We start from the raw sequence: 20,839 nt of genomic DNA on the forward strand, positions 1-20,839 counted from the left end.
GATTTTGCCTGCTCACAGTGTGACCTTGGGCAGGTCACCGCTTAAACCTTTTAGACTTGAGTTTCCTCCTGAGTAAAGGGGAGGGATCTGGATAAGAATGAATTGCTGAGGGGTTGGAGATGACTAGAGTAGGCATTTGCATTCCCAGTGTCCCCATTTGCTTTGTTCCTAGAATTCTAGGTATTCAGCTTTTAGGATTTTTTCAGCAGTATTTGCCCAAGAAGCAATGCTGCCCAGTGCAGTGTAAATATTCACACATCCCGGCATAGCCCCAGCCCAACCCCCCCACCCCCAATACACGTGTAGAATATGAATCTGTATGTAGTGAGGAAGCACTGTGCTCATTGCCATGGGTTTTTTTTCTGCAGAGCTTGCTGCCAGTCAGCTAAAGAGACTCCCGGAGTAGTTGTAGTGATAATGTCACAGGAGCGAGAGAGAAGCCTGGCACCTTTGGGAGACCTGCTGATGTGTAATTTCTCCGCCTCTCACCCTCCTTTTTGAACCTGTTCTGTTAATAATTGCACCTAATTATGTCTCTTTGGTCTTTTTACTGTTTATAATTCAAATGCTACTTAAAGCCGATTGTTTGCTTTTCGTGTGCTGTAAATCCTGGGCTGCCATCTGAAGCACAACTTGATGGTTGTGTATTATCATCTTGGGTTAAGTACTGTCTCATTGCTTTGCAGGCTGCCTGCTGTTTCCCGGGGAGATCATGAAACGAGGTCGCCTTCCCAGCAGCAGTGAGGATTCTGACGACAATGGCAGTAAGTCCTGCTTTGTTGTTCTTGGAGCCTACCAGGGTTTGGGTCCATGTAAAAACAGGATTTTTTAATGTAATGCTTTAAAGAGCTGAGGCGGTTCATGTATCAGGGAGGTCAAAAAAGAGCCAAGGCCTGAGTATCACATCTGAGTGGGATGCTGCAGGTCTTGATCTTCCTGGGAGAGGTTGAATGCAGGCGGCATTCCTCAGGCTTCCTGTTTGTTGTCCAAAGGTGAATAATCCAGTTTCCAGAGTCACTGGTGTGTCTGTTTTTCCTAAACATGATTTACAGCACTTCACAGTTGCTCTTTATGAAAAGGGAACTTAATCGAAGCCAGTTAATTATTAACTAGTCCAGCCTGATACAAAGGGAGATTGGGCTGCCTGGTGTGATGTGAAAATATCAAGCACAGGTTTTTAGTAGGTCACGAGTCAGCGCTCTTCAGTGGATTTGAACATGACTGTATTTAATAATACTACTGTCTGCGACTCAGCTCTCTGGCATCCTCATATTTTCACAGTGCAGCTGAGAACCAGAAGTTAGTTGGCTTCCAGGCAGTCAAAATAAATGTCACACAGCGTCTGTGTATTGGGAAGCTCACAGACGACCCAGGGAAGAGTGTCTTTCAGATAACAAGGAAATTTTGAACCTAGCAGCGTGCCTGAGCTCTGGCCCATTATCTTATGTGTTGTATTACAGATCAGATTTGGGAAACCTTGAAAGAATGCTTGCTCTGCTGAGTGATGGGAAAGGTATTGGGCCTGTTTTCAGGGAACTCTGTCTTTGATACATAAGATCCAGCTCTGATGGAGAGTCATCAGGACAGTTGGAGATGCCTTTCTTATGCACTGTGGAAATGAATATATGTAGACACACATTCAGAGAGGGAGGGACCAGGGAAACCTATAGAGGAGACGGAAGTTGAGCAGGTCCTGAAGGATGGAATTATTTTATGCAAACGGTTGTTTTTCTGTGCTCCAAGTTTTGGGCAAATTCAGTTCAGTTCAGTTCAGTCGCTCAGTTGTGTCCGACTCTTTGTGACCCCATGGACTGCAGCATGCCAAGCCTCCCTGTCCATCACCAACTCCCGGAGTTTACCCAAACTCATGTCCATTGAGTCGGTGATGCCATCCAACCATCTCATCCTCTGTCATCCCCTTCTCCTCCTGCACTCAATCTTTCCCAGCATCAGGGTCTTTTCCAGTGAGTCAGCTCTTCGCATCAAGTGGCCAAAGTATTGGAGTTTCAGCTTCAACATCAGTCCTTCCAATGAACATTCAGGACTGATTTCCTTTAGGATTGACTGGTTGGATCCTGTTGCAGTCTAAGGGACTCTCAAGAGTCTTCGCCAACACTACAGTTCAAAGGCATCAATTCTTCGGTGCTCAGCTTTCTTTATGGTCCAACTCTCACATCCATACATGACTACTGGAAAAACCATAGCCTTGGCTACACGGACTTTTGTTGGCAAAGTAATGTCTCTGCTTTTTAATATGCTGTCTAGGTTAGTCATAACTTTCCTTCCAAGGAGTTAAGCGTCTTTTAATTTCATGGCTGCAGTCACCATCTGCAGTGATTTTGGAGCCCCCAAAAATAAAATCTGCCACTGTTTCCCCATCTATTTGCCATGAAGTGATGGGACCGGATGCCATTATCTTAGTTTTCTGAATGTTGAGCTTTAAGCCAACTTTTTCACTCTTGTCTTTTACTTTCAAGAGGCTCCTTAGTTCTTCTTCACTTTCTGCAGATTAAAAACAGCAAAATTAAAAACAGCAAATTAGAAAGTAAGGCTTTGCTGTGGGCAGCCACATTGACAGCCAGCAGAACTATTAGAAACAGAAGAACTCAAACACAGTTTGACTGGAGCTTTGGGTGCAGGCATGGAGCAGCTAGGAGGAGAATTGGTGTTGGGAAACCTGTGACCAGATGGGGAGGGCTGGGACCCTCCCGGACAGACAGTGGGAGCTGACCTTTGGCACGAGGGATGAGAGAACTGGGTGAGGAAAGCAGAGACACAGGAGTGAGCACCCCGGAAGAGGGGCTTGCCTTTTGTTTCAGGGAACTGTGTAAAGGGGCTGTACCCCACCTGTGGGAGCCATTGGGAATGCCTTCTGAACTTCTTGGTGCTTGTTGGTTCACGGCCCTCACTACTTGTTTCTTTAATATTTACTTATGCTTTTTACTCCTTGAGGCAAAAACGAACTTAGGTATTCCATTTCTGCACCTCTGGTGCCTGTCATAGTGTCCTCTGGAGTTGTATGCACTCAGTAAGTGCTTGCTGCTTGCTGAGTACACAGTGTTGTCCTGCAGCAATTGCAAAAAGAAAACATTGCTTTTTAGGTTCAGAATTAATCAGAAGAAGGGTTCATGAATTACTTCTAGTGCTTGATGAAAGGCTCAGAGAGGCCTCGTGCCCTGCATTTTTGGTTGAGGAGGAGATCTGTGCTCACTCTGACTCAGGCCTCTTGTCCACCTTGGGAGGGCTGGGTCACAAAAGGTTCTCCTGGGATGTTCTCTCAGACTTAGACCCTTCTGCTTTTTGGAGTAGAGCTGCCCAATAGAAGTGAAATGTTCTAGTGTAAGTAAGGAACTGAGTTTTAAATTTTTATTTAATCTCAGTTAAATTTAAAAAGCCACATGGCTAGTGATTACCATAGTGGACAGCATAGTTCTGCACCCTGGCCCAGTCCAGGCCTTCTCATTGCCTGCAGACATAACGAATCCCACAGCCTTTGTGGCTTAAACAACAGACATTTACTTCTCACAGTTCTAGAGGCTGGAAGTCCAAGGTCAGGATGTTGGCAGGTTTGCTTTCTCCTGAGGCCTCTCTGCTTGGCTTGCAGACTGACTGCCACCCTCTTACTAAGTCTTCACAGGTCTTTACTCTGAGCATGTGCATCCTTGATGTCTCTGTGTGTTTAAATGTCCTCTTGTGATCCAGTTACATTGGGTTGGGACCCATCATTTTAATCACCATTTTAAAGGCTTTATGTTCAAACAGTGTAATACAGTCACATTCTGAGGTACTGGGGGGTTATGTTTCAACATAAGAAATTTGGGGGGGACACAGTTCAGCCCACAGACGACCAGATGCTTCATTTAAAACCTGTTTTTTCACCCAGAGCTCTAGGAGGAAGAAAGGTATCCAAAGTCTCCACCAAAAGTGTATCCATCAAGTCACCTTCTTTGTAATGGGCTGGTTTTGTCCTCCAGCTAATACGTTTGTGTCTATGCTGGTCTCCCTGAAGAAGGCAGGTATGGAGGACTAAGTTAGATATTTATAGTGTGCTGGAGGGTTCGTGTAGGCAGACCACAAAGCTGGGTTTTCTTCTGCCCTAGGCTCCACGTGGAAATTGAGTGGTGGTGGTAGAGGACGGAGACGATAGCTGCTGATAGAAGGGAGGCAGGCCGGCCTCGTCCTGGTCCATCCAGGGGCAAGCGTGTGGTGGCCTTCTGTGGCTGTGCCGCCTGCCTAGGCCTGCTGGTTTGGTCGTTAGGGTGGGTGATGGATGTGATAAACAGCTCTTACTGAGAACCCTTAGAATGCCGGTCATACAGACACATGCGCACATCTACACCATAAACACACTTTCCACCTTCTCTGAGGGCGGCTGCTGTCCCGTGTGGGCCTTTGCCACCAGCCTGCCTGTGTGCGTTGGAGACCACCCTTCGTGTAGGCACACAGTGTGAATAGGGTGCCCTCTGCTTCTGCACTCAGGCGCCCAGAACTGAGCCTGCCCTTAGTTGAGTCTGGGTGCTTAGAAGCCTTGCTCATAACAAGGGCTGGGTCAGTGCAGTGGCCACTCCCCAGCCCTCCCAGCCTGCATTTCTGACAGAAGTTTGGCAGCAGCTCCCAGCTCAGTGCCTCACATGTCCAAGGGGAGAAGAGACAGCTGCAGACATCAGCTTGGGGCCCCCACACAGCCGTGGCCGGGCCCGGCTGGCCTCCTGGGCTGGAGCCCTTTGCTTTGATTTCTGGCTTGGTCCAGGGAATAGCGGCATGGTATTTACAGTTGGGGATGCACAGGCACGTTCTGCGCCAGTGCGAGCCTGCCTCCAGCTGCAGGCATAGCTGTGGAAGCCTTTCTCCAGGTGCCCTGGACTGCCAGCCTCGCAGTTGGATGAACTGCGTTGGGGTGTTCGCGGGCTGGGCTTCTGGGACGGGGTGGCTCAGCCAGTCTCGGAAGTTTAATGCTTTGTGCCAGGGCGCAGCCTCCGGAAGCAAGCACTTTATTTCTTCTGAGTCCTTGGGGCCTCCGTCTTGAGGGGTTTTGGCAAATGTGACAATGGGGCCACCAGCTGTTTTCATTATTTCCATCTAGCCGGAGGGGGGGAAGAGAGGAGCTGGAGATTGAATTCGTCATCAGTGGCCAGTGGTTTAATCAATCATGCCTATATAATGAAGCCTCCGTAAAAACCTGAAGGCACAGAGTTTGGTGAGCTTTCAGGTGGTGAATCTGCAGTGGCTGGGAAAGAACGGTGTGCTCTGAGAAGGCTTGGATGCCCCGTGCCCTTTCCCCGGGCCTTGTCCTGTGTATCTCTTTATTGGCTATTGATTCATCCCTTTCAATATCTTTTTTATAATACATTGATTATCTAGTATGGAGCATGTTTCTTTGAGTTCTGTGAGCTGCTCTAACATGACTCGAGGAGAGGGTCTTGGGAACCTCTGCCAGTCAGAAGCACAGGTAACAACCTGGTCTTGGAGGCTGGCCTCTGAGGATGGTGGTCTTGCGGGACTGAGTCTGTGGAATCTAGTTCTGTCTCCGTGTCAGAATTGAGTTGAATTCTTGGACACCCTGCTGGCACCTGACAGTTGCGTGTTAGTATGTGGAAGCTTCCACAAGTGCATGTTGGAATTGGGTCTAGGAACCATTTTTGCCTCATGCCTCAAATTACAGGGCTGTGTTGACCTCCCTGTGGGAAGGTCTGCTGTGTGGCGAGGGGTCGAGGGGCCAGGCACCTTGTGGACGCCTTCCCTGGTCTCGCGGTTTCCACGCCTGTGCTGACCCTGAAACACTTCTGTCTTTTCCAGTTACCCAGCCAAGTTCTGCTTCCTCACTTGTGATGACAAAGACACACAAAACAGCTGAGTAAAAGTCAAACCAACTAATATTGCACTTAGCAATGCAGGTGGATGAGTGACAAGCATGCAGTTATGTGAGGGCTTTTGTTTTCCTGGGCTCTCTCCAGCTTACAGATAAACAGTGAAGAAAGGCCAAAATTGTTAGTGGAAACATACTTTCTGATTTGGACCTTCTGTGTTAGTTACATTTTTTAATAACTTTCTCTTTTTTTTTTGTTTGTTTGTTTATTTGACTGAGCTTGGTTTCCTTCATGACAAATCTTCAGAGGTTTCTCAGTGGTTTCTCTTTTGCATAAAAGTTAATAACGCTGCTTAACTCTGCTTCCGCTTCTATTCCTGTGTGACTGGACCTTTAATTTGCTCCTTTCTCACCATCAGTTGAATCTTGTGACACCGAGGAGTTGTGTAGGAATTCTTGAAATGTGGGAATTTTGGCCCAAGTACTGCAGAAAGTGTGCTGTACGCATGTCTCCTCTAGGCAGGTGGAGATGGTTTTATCCCTTTTCACACCCAGCTTGTGGCTTGTCGACCTTGACGGGCAGAGCATCATCTTGGGCTCAAGGAACAACTAGTACCTGATCTGCTCCATGGACTTGGACTTAACAGAAGGGCTGGGTGACTATGAAACATTTGTGTCAGTTGGTTGAAGGCCCAGGTATGTTGAAACATTCCTGGGCCAGTGCTTTGAATGCGCACCCATCAGGCTTTGTGCTTTGGAAGGTAAACCGCAGAGCTAACAAGCCATGTTGGGAGGGAAGGGGGTTGGGCTGTGGAAGATCTGGGATCAGGCCCTGATAGAAAGAGCAGGGGTGTGGGAGGCAGGTCTTCTATCACACAGTGCAAGCAAAGAGGAGCTGTGTTAAATCTGTTTCCTTCTCTCAGACTGGACATTCCATAGCACCACCTTACTGGTACAGGGCTGGCCTCACCTTGTTCTCTCCAGTCTGCACTGTTGTGACATTGACTGGCCCTCTGGGCTCCATACTTGCTGGTCCTAAGCATCTTATTTTGTTAAGCTAGTTTAATACTCCTAAAAACACCAGAGTGGTATTTAGGGTCTAGACTTCCCTGGTGGCTCAGATGGTAAAGCGTGTGTCTACAATGCGGGAGACCCGGGTTCGATCCCTGGGTGGGGAAGATCTCCTGGAGAAGGCAATGGCACCCCACTCCAGTACTCTTGCCTGGAAAATCCCATGGATGGAGGAGCCTGGTAGGCTACAGTCCATGGGGCCGCAAAGAGTCGGACACGACTGAGCGACTTCACTTTCATTTCTCAGCGGGGTCTGAGACGGGAGATGCACCACTTGGTCGAGGGTGAGGTTCTTTCGTAGTTTGCATTTGTGGTGGTGTGAGCCCACCCGTGCTGCCATTCACTCTCGTTGCTGAACCTTTGATGCGCTGCACCACCTGGAAGGCTTAACACACACGAACTACCAGATGTTGGAGGTGTGTGCAATACGTATTAGATTTACTCTTGAGGTTTTTCCCTTATTTTAGATCTGGGGCAAGATAGCATGACTGTATTTCAAAGGACAGTGTTGAAGGTAAATGCAGACTAGAACCAGAAAGCAGGGTTGTTAGTGCAGAGCATGCACAGGATCATGCTCACGGTGCTGCGACTTGCGAGCCTTTTGTCACTTTCATCACCCCTGCATTTCTGTTTTAAGGGAAAGTGAAGTCGCTTAGCCGTGCCTGAATCTTTTCGACCCCATGGACTGTAGCCTACCAGGTTCCTCCGTCCATGGGATTTTCCAGGCAAGAATACTGGAGTGGGGTGCCATTGCCTTCTCCAGGAGATCTTCCCAACCCGGGGATTGAACCCGGGTCTCCCTCATTGTAGGCAGACACTTTACTGTCTGAGCCACTAGGGAAGTGTTTTAAGGGAAGATGGGGATAATAAAGCAAGGTTTTATTTTTCGCTAACTCTTCTCCATGTTTAATAGAGATTAATTGTTGATACTCAAAGTACATGTCAAGAATTTAAAAGTCACTTGTCAGTAGAGTGGACTTAACTTTAGGTAATAATATCTTGTGTATGGGCAGTAAAGTAATTTTAAATGTTACTGCCAAATTTTTAGAGTTCCTAACTCTTCTCCTGAAATCAACAAGAAAATAAAACAAAAATTTACGTGCCATATTGGTTTGTCAGTAAATTAGCTTGTCAGTAAATGTCAGCACTCTGAAAACAAAAACAAAATACAGCACTTAACCCAGCACAATCTTAGCACATGGCTTTTCAGAACTAATGAGTGGCCAGTATTTCACTCTAGTGTAAATCATTGTCTCCTAGTCCTTTTGTGTTAGAAATACTCTGATTTTTTTTTTTTTTAACCCAACATACTTAAAAAAAAAGTTCTATAACATAACTTTTTAAAATTAAAAATGAGTGTGAATTCTTTTGCTTGGATCATGGTCTGGGAGGAACTGGAGAGAACGTGGCTGAGGGAGAACTGGTGTAGGGACATCAGGCATGGCCTGGAGTCTCCTGTGAGCTCGGTAGACGGAGGTGTGTTCTGGTCAGGAAGCAGCGGCCCCACCGTGCCCCACCGTGCCGTCTTTAAAGGCATTAGTGCTTTATTTTCCGTGACCTCATTTTCCTTGAGCTCAAAAGCCTATCTTGTAATAGGTAAAACAGCGGTACGTTCTTAGTACCTGCCACCTTCAGTTCTTGGGTTATAGTCCTGAACAGCGACACTGTATTTTTGTCCACTTAAAGACATTTTTTAAAACATTAAGAATCTGCTGTGTGCATAGCACTGACTTAAGTGTACTGTACGTTGTAAATAGTTATTACATAGTTTTAAAATGAATTAGAGGGAGGAAATCGCTAGCAACAAGTATCTGGTGCTGGACAAGGGAGGGAGGGACCAGCTGCTTCTCACTGTTCAGCAAAGTCTAGGTTCTATACAGACCACCTGCATAGAGTAAAATGGAGTGTTTTCTTCTCCTTTATTCTAAGTGGATGGCAGAAAATCATCAATTATTTTATGCTCACATTTAAAAGTGTACACTTTGATACATGTTGACATGTTTACACCCATGAAATCATAAAACTGAAGAGAATCGTTCCCTTCCCTCTTTCCCCAGTCAACCTCCGATCTACTTTCTGTCACTATAGATTAGTTTATATTTTCCAGAGTTTTATATAAATGGAATAATATGTACTCTTTTTATCTGGCATTTTTCACTCCACATAATTATTCCCACATTCATCCATGTTGTATGTATCAACAGCTCATTCTTTTTTAATGCTGGATAGTATTCCATGGTATGGATATGCCACTATTTGTGTGGTTTCTGGTTTTTGGCTTTATGAGTAAACTAAGAACATTCCTTATGTCAGTGATAATTTAAGCTTAGCTTTTCCCCCAGTCTTGCCCTTTCTGCAAAGTGAGTTTAATATTAATTTTTCTCTTCCTCCTTTTTGCATTAGGCAAATTAAAAGGAAGAGAAACAGACTATTTCTGGGTGGACCAGAGTTTCTCTTGGGTAATACAATTAGATGCCAAATTTGCAGCAGTTTTGAATATCTGTTTTTAAAAACAGGCAATATTTTTTCAAGAATGTGAAAGCAGTCCTAGGAAAAGTTTCAAAATGATCACCCTTCCTTGGCTTGAGTTCTGTGCCAGCTGCATGGAACCTTGGGAACCAGCCTGGAGGTTGTCCCTGACACTTTAGATCATGATTCACAGTAAAGGGGCCACCCCTCTCCGCTCTGCATCTCTGCCCCCTCCCCGGGCTCCTGGGCAGTCTCCAGAGTCAGCTTGTGCTCTTTCCGTCTGGGCTGCTGGACGATGGGCCCAAGGACCAGAGGGGGCAAGACAGGCCTGTCTAGAGATGTGAGCTGCCCAGCTGCCTTCCTCTCTGGGTTCTTAATTTGGTTTCTGTCTTCCTTTTTCCAATAATGACCATATTTAGAACTTCCTGCAAGTCAGACTTACCCCAGTATGCCCAGAATATTCCTTTCAGTGTGGGAGTGTAACTTTCTTCTTCATTCAAGAGTCTAATACTGAACCACTCAGTAGGGTTACCGGTAGGAAGTCGGTTCAGCTGGCCTAACAGCACAGTCAGTTGACCCAGTAGACAAGCCTCAGGCCTGGTCACCAACGGTAGTGCTCTTGCCTGTTGAGGGACGCTTGGCAATCCCCTTAGTCCCTTAGTCTCCATCGTGGCAAATCTGATGATAGGCTTACATGCAGAATCTATTTCTTTATATCCCCAAGGTCTTAAGGGTGCTTTGATTGTGTCCCTTGTTTCTGGAGTCTGTAGAGATAAGAGTTTCCTGTTTGAGTGAAAAGTAATTTTGTTGATAGAATGGCAGTCCCCCTCAGGTTTTAGCTTTTATTCCCGGGAGGGTGGGGAGTGGTGTTAATTTATGGGAAATGCTACAGTCTGTTCAACATGGAGGAGAGTTATTAGGAAGTTAGACACACTGCAGGTAGTTAGGAGGGTGGTTTCGGATCTCAGGCAGTGATACAGCATCCAGAGACAGGAGGCAGTGACGGGTGGAGGAGAGGGGCTGAGGGGCTGGGCAGCTGAATTCCACTCAGCCATTAATTGGATGTGTCCTGAGTGAGGAGAGTTTAGAATGACTTCAATAGAAGAAGACGAAAAACAGGTTTGAATAAAATGCTGAGCCCAGTTACTGTAGTGCTGAGTTGACCCACCTTAGGAACACCCTGGGCTTGACTGATGTCTGATCTGAAGGTGAGCATGGACCTTGCGCACGGGAGGGACACTGATGTGGGAATGCAGGTCTGACGGTCTCCCAGGTGAGACTGGGTGTGGATGAGCCCTCCTCGGGGAAGGACAGCTGGAGCAAGAGGAAGTCAGACACTGGCATTAAGGAGGCATAGGCGGCCTGTTGGGGCTCCCAGTTTCCATGTTTTAGCGGGGGAAGGGGCCACACGATGAGAGAAGAGCATCCTGTCCTCTGAGCTCAGAAAAGAGCCGATGCTGACAGGCATTTTCTGGGAGACGGGAGCAGGCAATTTTAAAGGTGATTTGGCCGCAGCACATAGTCTGTGGCAGGCCAGAGTTTTCCTGTTCTAGGAATTGCTAAGTTCTTTTGTTGAGTCAAAACCTTTTTCCTAATGTTTTGGGGTATGGATTTAGGATATAGCACCATGATGTTAGCGTTTAAAAAGTTCCTGAAAGTCTTTTTTAAAAATTTCTGGATTTATATTTAACCACTGTGAGACTTTGGACCTGTTAAGAAGTGCAGGCTTATGGATGAAGGCACCACCCGCATGGTGTTCTCGAGCGGCCTCTTCCCTCTCTGAGTGTGCCGTGACACAGCGGCCCTGACCACTGGGTGCGGAGTGGTCTTGCTGGCTTGCTCTGGGAAGTGAGTGTGTGGTGGGAGTGGAGGAGCTCTTGGGGAGAGGGGAGAGCTTGGCAGGGCACCAGCCATCTCCTGGGGTGGCACTGAGGGTGCCTTGCCGCGAACACTCTGATTGATTGCTTTTCTTGGGACATTTGTGTCTTTAGGCCTGTCGACTACCTGGTCCCAGAATTCCCGATCCCAGCACGGGAGAAGTTCGTGCTCCAGACCTGAAGATCGAAAGCCTTCAGAGGTAATTCCTGAGTGCTGGCGTGACTGTGCATGTCCTACATGTGTGCGTGAGTGCATATGGTTGACACACACACCTGGTTGTTGATATTGACATGAGTGCGTTCTTGGGTAAGTTATGTAACCCCTCTGTTCCTCAGTTTCCAAATCTGTAAGGTGGGGATAATACAGGTGTTCACTTTACAGGATCCTTATGAGGATTAAGTGGATTAATACACAGAGGTAAATTGTGCTCAGTAAATGTTAGCTGTTAATTATATTCTTCAGTATTTTTGACTGAAAAATCCCATGGACAGGAACCTGGTGGGCTGCAGTCCATGGGGTGCAAAGAGTCGGACATGACTGAGCGTGCTCGCACTGTAGGAAGCTGGTACCTGTGTGAGAGCACCAGTCCCCACTGCTAGAACCCCTCCCGGTGTCAGCACTGGGCATGTGGGTGGTGCTGGCCTGTATTTTGTTCCAGGTTGTTGTTTTTTTTAAGTTTCTGAGTTGAAATGACTTCATACTTGAAGTGCTGAGGTTGAGCCCTGCTGGGGACCTCTGAGCTCACATCCATTTGAGGGCATCTGCCTCAGTCCTGAGCACCCCCACCCGAGTCTCTGTGCAGAAAGAGTGCACTATCTGCCTTTTCTCTTCCTGTTGCTTCTGTTTGATTTTTTTTCTTCTTTGGGAGATTCCCTTATTTCCTATTGATACTTATCAGACTTAGTTGGAATATGTTTTTAACTAATTTGCTTCCTGAAGATGTAGAGCTGAGACTTGAAAAGGACTTCTCTCTTTGGGGGTGGGGTGGGCGCGGCTGACAGTCCACGCCCCCTGCGGTATGGGCCCCTTGCCTTACTTGTGCTTTTGTGGAAGGTGCACAGCCAGGTTCCTGCCAGTTCCTGGGACTTCAGTGACATACAGGGGAAAAGTCCAGATCCAAAATGGCAGGCTGGAGACACGGCTCTTTTATTCAGACCCTGCCTCAGACTTGATTTAAAGTGATCACCAGCCTGAAAAGTCACCAGGAAAAACAAATATGGACCTATTAGCAGGCATATAATGTGAAGCGTACTTCGCAGCACAAGAAAGAACTCCCTGTCCCAAGAAGAGCGAGTTTAGCATTATGACTTGTGTAAACAGAGAGTGTAGCTTACAGATGCAGGCTCACGTCGTGCCAAATACAACTTGGGGTGGTGCTAATGCCAGGGTCAGCGCTTCCTCGTGTAGCGCTGAGACCCAAGCGGACTGAGGACGAGGCCCTGGTGGGGAGTCGCCATCAGGAGCAGCAGGTGTCTGGGGGCCCCCTTCATGGTTGGTCCCCCCTTGACCTGCGATGAGGCATTGAGGTGCTCTCTTGGCAGAGGGTACCTTGGAGTCTTGTGGTCTGTTTTTGGCAGGGTGAGGAGAGGGTGGTAGCTTGCTTTCTTCTTTTTCTCTCTGCCTCCTCTCCTTCCCCCACAAATGCTGCTTTCCTAGCAGAAGTTACACTAGGTGAAGGAGTGCAAACACACTCTTTACAAGCTCATTTCTGCCTGGACTCCACTCGTCCGTCGTTGCTTGTCTCCTAGATTTTTGCAGCCTTTGCTCTGCCTGGCGTTGACCACCCCAAACCCGCCCTTCCAGACACCTCGCCGGAAGCCGTGGTGCCCAGCGGGCAGGGGCCGGGTGGAGGCAGTCTGAGGGTGGGAACAGAAGCCCTGGTGGCTCTGGGTTTTGGCTTGGTGGTGTTACATGGTTAGTGGAGTTCTAGTTCTTAAACATTTACCAGGAAGGTGCCCTTGAATGAAATGTCTCCCTCCAGGGGTTTTTAGGCGCATTGTCTTCAGCAGCCTGCTTGCTGAATTGGGAATCTCTTAGCAGTTTCCCAGGGAGATCGCTGAGGTTCCCGTGTCGTGGTGGCTGGTGAGACGTGGCCGTCTCACAGAGCCAGGGCGGGAGTGAGGGCACTGTGAGCTGCTGCCCCTCCCATCCTGAGCGCGGCGCAGGGTGTGGCAGGCCCAGGGGTTTCTTCAGTAGGCCAGACTGGTTCTCTGTTGAAACAGTGACCTGGTTACATGGTAGCACCATGGTTACCCTGCAGCTGCCAGTGCTCTGAAGAAGAATGCAAATACCCAGTGTCAATGACCCTTTTCTCTCCCTGTCCAGGTGTTTAGGACAGACCTGATCACTGCCATGAAGCTCCACGACTCCTACCAGCTGAACCCGGATGAGTACTATGTGCTGGCGGATCCCTGGAGACAGGAGTGGGAGAAAGGGGTCCAGGTGCCAGTGAGCCCTGGGACCATCCCCCAGCCTGTGGCCAGGTAGACGTACCTGGGAGAGGGGCCGTCCCTCCCCCAGCAGTGGTCTTACTGCCCTGACAGCCAGCCTGCTGAGGGGAGCAGGACTGGAGTTAGCAGTAGGGCTTCTGGGGGAATAAGAAATGTGGTAGAAACACGCCTCGGGTCCAAAGGTGGTGCTGTGGGCCTCCAGCTTGGGAAGGTGCTGCTCTCCTCGAGAGGAAGGTAAATTCCAGGACTTCCTGAGAAGTGGGGGGCGGGGGTGGGGTACCTGGGTGTAGGCACCGTGGCTCCCTCTTCTCTGGAGGCTGCTCTCCTGTCGTCCTGCTGGGTCAACTCCACCTCTTGGGGAGGACGGGAGTGAGCAGTCCTGTCAGGTTAGGGTGATGTGGATGGGACCCTAGAGTCCTCCTTGGATAAACTTTGCCCACATGTTCTTAGAGACTTTCTCTGGATTTCACTTCCAAACCACTTTTCCCCTGAAAGGTTTTGAGGGTCGATCTTTGATGACCCGCCTTAGCATGAAGCTGGGCCTGTTTGCTCACCCTTCTGAAGCTCCTCCCAGGGAGGGAGCACCTAGCTTCACTGCTGCCTTGTTGTCAGTCAGCTGCCTGCTTTGCGAAACGTCCTCTTTCACCATCACTGAGTGTGGACTGAGTGTACCCTCCACCCTCACCCCCGTCATGTCCTCAGGCGCTTGAGATGATCGAGTCTGATTATTGTGTTAGGGGTCCCTGGGACAGATGTCCCCATACGTGTGCAGGATTAAATGACCCTCCCAGGCTGGACTGCTGCCTGGGGAGTGTTCACTGGGCTCCTTTGGAGTTGCCTACCCCTGGGGCACGGCACCACCTCACTGCTGGCGTCTCCCGTCCCAGGTGCTCCGAGCCCAGCGAAGGACAAGTAAACACCCACACAGCTTGTGGAAGTTTTCACCTGAAACCTTGCCCTTAGTTGAGTAGGAGGAAAAACTCCCTTAAATTTGCCTATCTCAGTGTCATATATTAATAGATAAAGTCACTCTGGTATTATAAGGGTGATGGAAATGCTTTGACGGACTCTTGGACAGCTGGGTATTAATGCAAACTGCTGGCGCCCTGAGACCTGGAGATGGAGGGACAGTGTGGATGTGAGGGGCTTCTGGGCCACCATGGTCTCCAGTCAGCAGTGGTTGGACCTTCTCACGAGCTCTCTTTCTCCTGAGCGGGTGCGAGGACAGCAGTTCTCCAGGTGTTCACAGGTGGAAGTATGAGGAGCAGAGGGACCTTGCCTTCTGTCCTGGGATCCCCGGTGTGTGTTGGGAGCATCCCTAACTTGGCCGGGACTCTGATTCTCAGGCTGCCTGGTAATGGCCGAGGCCCAAGTTTTAGAACTGGAGGTGACTGTTCTGCCCTCGGCTCCCCAGCGCTCTCCGCTGTACGCGCTGTCTGTGTGGCTGCTCGTCTCCTCCGTGTCCCAGAGAACCACTTGCTGGGCGGTCTCCAGCAGGGGCGGGCAGGCCTGGTCCGTGGAGGGTGATTCAGTCCTCAACCCTTGACACTTAGGGCTGAGTGCATTCTTGTGTGTGTGCACCGCTGCCAGATGGCAGCAGGCACGCAGAGTCCTGGAAAGCCACACAGAAAGAGCTGGTGGTGACAACTTTGGTAGTTTTGTGTCATTCAGTTTTATTTTAGGGGCTTTAATGACTCCTACTTTATTAGCAGTGATGTTAGGGTATTAAGTCTCTTAACCAAGCGGTGACCTGGGTTTGAGGGTTGGAGGTAGAAGCTCACCTGGGGCCTTCTGACAGACAGACTTGCTTCCTTGTGGCAGGAAGGGTAACCCGGCCGCCTTGTTTTCTTCTTAACCAGGGTTGTATCTGAAGAGAAATCCCTCATGTTCATCAGGCCCAAGAAATACATTGTTTCGTCAGGCTCCGAGCCTCCGGAGCTGGGTTACGTTGACATCCGCACATTGGCCGACAGTGTATGTCGTTACGATCTCAACGACATGGACGCCGCATGGCTGGAACTGACCAACGAGGAGTTTAAGGAGATGGGTGAGAGACAGCTCGGTTGCCCTCTGTACAGGATGAGTTAGAGGCCTGCAGGTGAGGGGAGAAGCTCCTCACCACCTAGGGGCGCCAGCTCCATCTCAGCCTCAGACCTGCGTGTCCGGCTACGGCAGACTCAGAGTCTGGGTACTCCCTGGACCAGTGGTGGGCTGAGGAGGGCTGTTTTCCACGGGGGAGGAGCAGGGCTCCTGGTTCCCACCCTGACCTACAGCCCCGAACCCGCCACTTCCTTACCTCCAGGAAACTAAGGAGGCCGAGCTCTTCGGATCCCTTCTTCAGCTTTGACCTGCTGTTTCTCACAGTAAACTCCACTCCAGCCAAGCGCACCGTTTTCCAAACACAGCACTTGTGTTTTCACCTTAGTGATTCCCCTGAAGTCTTTTCCTAAACCTGAGTGCTCCGTTTGTCTGTCCTGGCTTTCCCTGGGTGAAGCCCCACCTTAGCGGGCGCCCCGCCCATCGTGATCTCTTTCTACACATCAGTCAATTCTTGTGTGTGTGCAGCTCAGGGCTCCAGCACCTCCTTTGCTTGCATCTCCTTGTGTCACTGTCAGGGTGACACCTGGGTCTCGGCTTACACTCTACTTCTGATTGCTAAGGGTTGCCTGAAGTGTGTGGAGATGGCAAGTCAGTGAGGCCCAGTATGGGCTCCCTGTGAGAGACTGAGGATTAATTAGCTTTGTGCCGTAGGTCAAGGTTGGGAAGTGGTGGTAGCACAGGCTGTTTGCAGCCTAGCTTATGTAAGTATTTATGAAATGGTGAATGGATTTCAAAGCCCTGCAGGACTGAGACTGTGTTTGTGTGGGTCCCTGAGCCTCGCATGGGGCCTGGCGTGTGACGGGTGCTCCCGCGCCTGCTGCTTCCCAGCCCCTGAATGGGAAAGACCCTGTGGACTGAGCTGGGAATTTTTGACAAAGCTGATTCGTTCCTCATGGTCCTTGCTTTTAGATAGAAGTGGCTAGAGTGTTAGCAGGCAACGAGGTTGCTTTATAGAATCTGTTCAGAAGTTTTCTCTTGGAACAGAATACTATGTTTGAGCTTCATAGATTTTGTGGAAACCCCTGTATTCCACCAGACTGGCTGGGTGTCCTACATTAAGGCAGAGGGACTGACGGCCAGGGGCTGGGGGCTTCTGTGGGTGGTTCAAGGGGCAGTGCTGGGTCTCTGTCAGGCAGCGAGGCAGTGCTGAGCACTTGGCAGGATAAGTGATGCAGTTGTCTAACACGTACTGAACACATGCTTGAAGACGTTTACCTTGGCTTTCATTTGTCTTTTTAATGGTGAAAATTAATTATAGGGTATAGGGTTGTATTTTCAAAGCCAGTGATGTTTTCAAAACTGGTAGGAAGAATTGAGATGAAAGCATCTGGCCACGTAGAAACAATCTCATTATTAAATAGGGTTTGAGATGAGAGGTGGCTTTTTTGAGTATGTACTTATTAGGGCTTATCACAGTGCCAGCACTATTGTGTTCTCCAGGTTTTTAAAAACTGGAAGTGTCAGTTAAATTTATGGTAATACGTAAGAGTTGTTGTTGGTTCTGATGACATTTCTGTTGTTTCTTAGATGTGTTTTACTGTCTTTTACAATTTGTTTTTTCTTTCTTGCATGAGTGTTTTCATTGTAGGAAGTTTGGAATACATCCACAAATGGAGGAAAATAAAAGTCTTATCCCACCACTAGTTACAACCATGATAACCACTTGAAGTTTATTTTTGGTCATTCTTGCATAAGAATGCATTTTATTTGAGTCACAAGGAGCTGTCTTCTTTGCTTCAGACATTGCTTGTATTTCTGTCTTTCATGGGTCTGATTGGCTTATGCATCTCAACTAGTAAATTCAGAGGGTGAGGAGGGATAAACCAGGTAAAAACATTTGAGTATTCACAGTGAAATCTGCCCTCAGCACCATTTTAAGCTGAAAAAGTGGAATGTTTTTTGAAAAAATAACCAAACCATAATACATGGTCATGGTTTTGAAGTCTGTTACATGCTAGTTGTTATATATAATACTGTAATGAAATGACAGTGTGGTGTATTTAATACTTGATATCCTTGAACCCTTTTGGGATTTATCTTTCACTTTTCTACCTTCCGATGCTATCTTCAGTTCATGACCATAAAGAACAAACTGTTGTGTGGATGTGTTTTTTATTTAAAGACCTTTCCTTGAAAGAGTTGGAGAGACATTCAACAGATATATCATATTTGGGACACTCAGGATACATTTATTTATAATATTATTTATTCATTGTGAATTCGTTAGTATAACCAATATTATAATACTTATTCATATGGATTTATCAAACTAGGTTTGTGGCCTTTTTCCTCCAGGAATGCCCAAGTTAGATGAATACACCATGGAGAGGGTCCTGGAGGAGTTTGAACAGCGGTGCTATGACAACATGAACCACGCTATAGAGACTGAGGAGGGCCTGGGGATCGAGTATGATGAAGACGTCGTCTGTGACGTCTGCCAGTCACCCGATGGTGAGGACGGCAACGAGATGGTGTTCTGTGACAAGTGCAACATCTGTGTGCACCAGGTAGGTGGGCAGTGGGGCCCGGGAGGAAGCCACAGGCAGGGTCGGGGATTAAGGACGTGTGCCCTTCTGTTTCTTAATAACGGGTGTTTGAAGTATGTCTTGCTGCTTTTACAGCCAGGAGAATGGGATCCTGTATTAATTTGCTCGGGCTGCTCTAACAGAGTGTACCACCAGCTGGATGACTTAAAATGACAGAAATTATTGTCTTGCTCTCTGGAGACTGGAAGCCCGAATTCGAGGTGTCGGCAGGGCCACGCTCCCTCTGAAGCCCATAGAAGAGCCCCTCCTCGCCTCTCTGGCTCCTGGTGGTCTGCTGGCAGTCGTGGCCGTTCCTGGGCTCGCACCTGTGCACCACCCTGGTCTCCGGCCTGGTCATCGCTTGCTGTGCTCGCCGTGTGTGTCTGTCTTGACACTTGGCCGTCTTCTTGTAGGAAGACCAGTCACAGTGGATGCAGGGCGCTCCCTACTCCAGTGTGAGCTCATCTTAACTGACTACATTTGTTTTCTTCTGGGTTAGGACTGACTTTAACATAAACTTTTTGGACACAATTCAAAACATCACTTTTGCTGACATCACAATAAACTGAGCCCTTAAACAAGAGGAAAGGGACCCCTTTTCTTGAACATTATTTCCTGTCCTCCCTGATGTCAGTAGGATTTGGTGGTTGCTTCAGTAAGAATGGGCATAGAGTAATTTAAAAAGCTTGGGAGAATCTCAGTCTTGACTCTTCTTTCATTTATTTTTTAATACAGTAATAAACTAATCTGTATTTCTGTGGGACGTGTGTTCATATAAACTCTTTAAAAGACTATTCTGAGATACTTGCTTGGAGTTCACCTGTTGATGCTGAGATTTACAACAATCTTAAAGACTCGTGTTGGGATGGTGGCTTGGCGACCTCTGGGGAAGAAGAATCAAGTTTGTGATTCTTGGTTGTTTTTGTCCTTCTGGCTGCCTCCTGGGTGTCCCTTCTGCCCGAGGACTTCACAGGCTGTGTGGCCTTAGCCCATCTCATCCTGATGACACATGAACCCTAGTCTCTTGCTGATTATGTTATAGCCCATCTTGTAGCTCTGGATTTTCAGATGACCTAAGAGCTTTCCTTGGGATAATGGAGAAATCTCATAGAGGTTTTGTTGTTTCAACATCATGAGCATTGTGGCTACCATTTTGCTCCTTTGTTGTTGGTGCTATTTTACTTGGATGACGTTTCGTTTTTTTTTGTCCCCTGCCATTTTTACTTTTTTTCCCCCACTCATCCTGAGAAGTTTTGTTTGAAAAAAAGAGTTCTGCTTGGAAACTACACAAACCCTCTGTTTTATGAATGAGTCAGCTGGTGTCAGGGTGGGCTCTTCAGAGTCCCACAGTGGGTCACTGGCAGAGTTGAAACTCTGCCCCAGGTCGGGGCCAGGAGGGGGCTCTGGGCACCCTACCCGCCAGCCTGGTCTTCCCTTTTGGCCATACCACAGTGTCTCTTAGTATTTCCTCTGATTCCTTTTTCTTTTGAGATGTTCTTCATGATTTGTCTTTAAGGCAGCCTTTGTTTAATCTCCTAATTTACTTAGACTTGTTTTTCCAGTAAAAAAGAAAAAATTACCTGTTCAAATGAGACTTTTTCTGGAGTGCCTGATATAGACTTTTTTTGGTATTTGAAACCTTAATAGTGTCAGTTCTATAAAAAGTTTTTGTCCTGTCTTGTTTTTCCAGTAAGTCTGTGTTGACAGTGGCTCGTTCACGGCACCAGCTCAGTGCTCCTAAGCTCCAATCTTGGTGTCACTTCACTTTGCTGCACTCTCATCCTGTGGTTTCCTTTTTGCGTCCTGGATATTCAGATTGCATAGCGGCTGTGTTTTTCCTGTCTGGAGAATTGGAGCTGTGTTACTCTGTCTCTCCACTTCCTGACTCTCGTAGTTAGTTCATTTAAGGATAAAGTTCTGAACAGTTTGGTGTTTTTAAATGGCTCTGACTGTGCTCCTGGTACCATCACGGTTTTCTTTCTCCACTTGTTTAACGTTTGCCTTTTCTTTCTTTGACCCTTCTTAATGGCTTTTAGTTGCCTTGAGTTCTGCAGTTATTGCTGTCTTGTGTAATTTGCCATCTTATGTAAAGCAGGCTTTGTTTTGAACATCAGCCAAAGAGACCAAATTCTTTTTTTGTCTAGAAGGTCTCTTTTTTCTGCGCCTCTGGTGTTCCCTTGGGGTGGGGAGGTGTGGGGATTAGGTCAGTAGGGTTTGCTTCGCCTGGAGACCCCGGCTGCCCCTTGGCTCTTTCTCATGTAAGAGCTTTGGGAGACTCAGCTGCTTTGCGTTTGTTCTCTCACCTGTCACCTGTCTCTGTCTCACCTGCATCAGCAAATCAGAGAGATGCCGACCCCATGTGGCCCTGGAGAGTGTTTTGAGGATTTACTGACTAATATTTGGAAACTTGGTACAGCGGGTATCTGTAGCTACACAGCAGATTTTTGTTAGACCTTTCTGTCCTTGAGTGGGTCTCAGGCCCACCCCCCCACCGCCCAGAGTGTGCGGCATCCACCTCTCCTGAAGGGAGTGCTTCTGTT

At 48.0% G+C, this 20,839-nt stretch overlaps 1 protein-coding gene across 30 annotated transcripts in view; it reads left to right on the plus strand.

The window, feature by feature from the left end:
* Positions 1-20,839, plus strand: part of JADE1 (jade family PHD finger 1) — a 502,176-nt gene that overhangs the window by 463,311 nt on the left and 18,026 nt on the right. For 23 of the 30 annotated variants that reach the window (XM_081538240.1, XM_081538244.1, XM_081538243.1 and 20 more), the window contains 5 exons: positions 687-764; positions 11,338-11,423; positions 13,550-13,707; positions 15,534-15,721; positions 18,070-18,281. In XM_081538240.1, the coding sequence (XP_081394366.1) occupies positions 713-764; positions 11,338-11,423; positions 13,550-13,707; positions 15,534-15,721; positions 18,070-18,281 (696 nt within the window). In that variant the 5' untranslated portion in view covers positions 687-712. Of the gene's footprint in view, positions 1-368; positions 470-686; positions 765-11,337; positions 11,424-13,549; positions 13,708-15,533; positions 15,722-18,069; positions 18,282-20,839 lie in introns of all 30 variants that reach the window. The other 7 variants (XM_081538223.1, XM_081538226.1, XM_081538225.1 and 4 more) reach the window with 2 other exon arrangements.

This window comes from Giraffa tippelskirchi, chromosome 11 (assembly GCF_054371585.1).
Source record: "Giraffa tippelskirchi isolate mGirTip1 chromosome 11, T2T-mGirTip1v1.2.pri, whole genome shotgun sequence".
Classification (NCBI taxonomy): domain Eukaryota; kingdom Metazoa; phylum Chordata; class Mammalia; order Artiodactyla; family Giraffidae; genus Giraffa; species Giraffa tippelskirchi.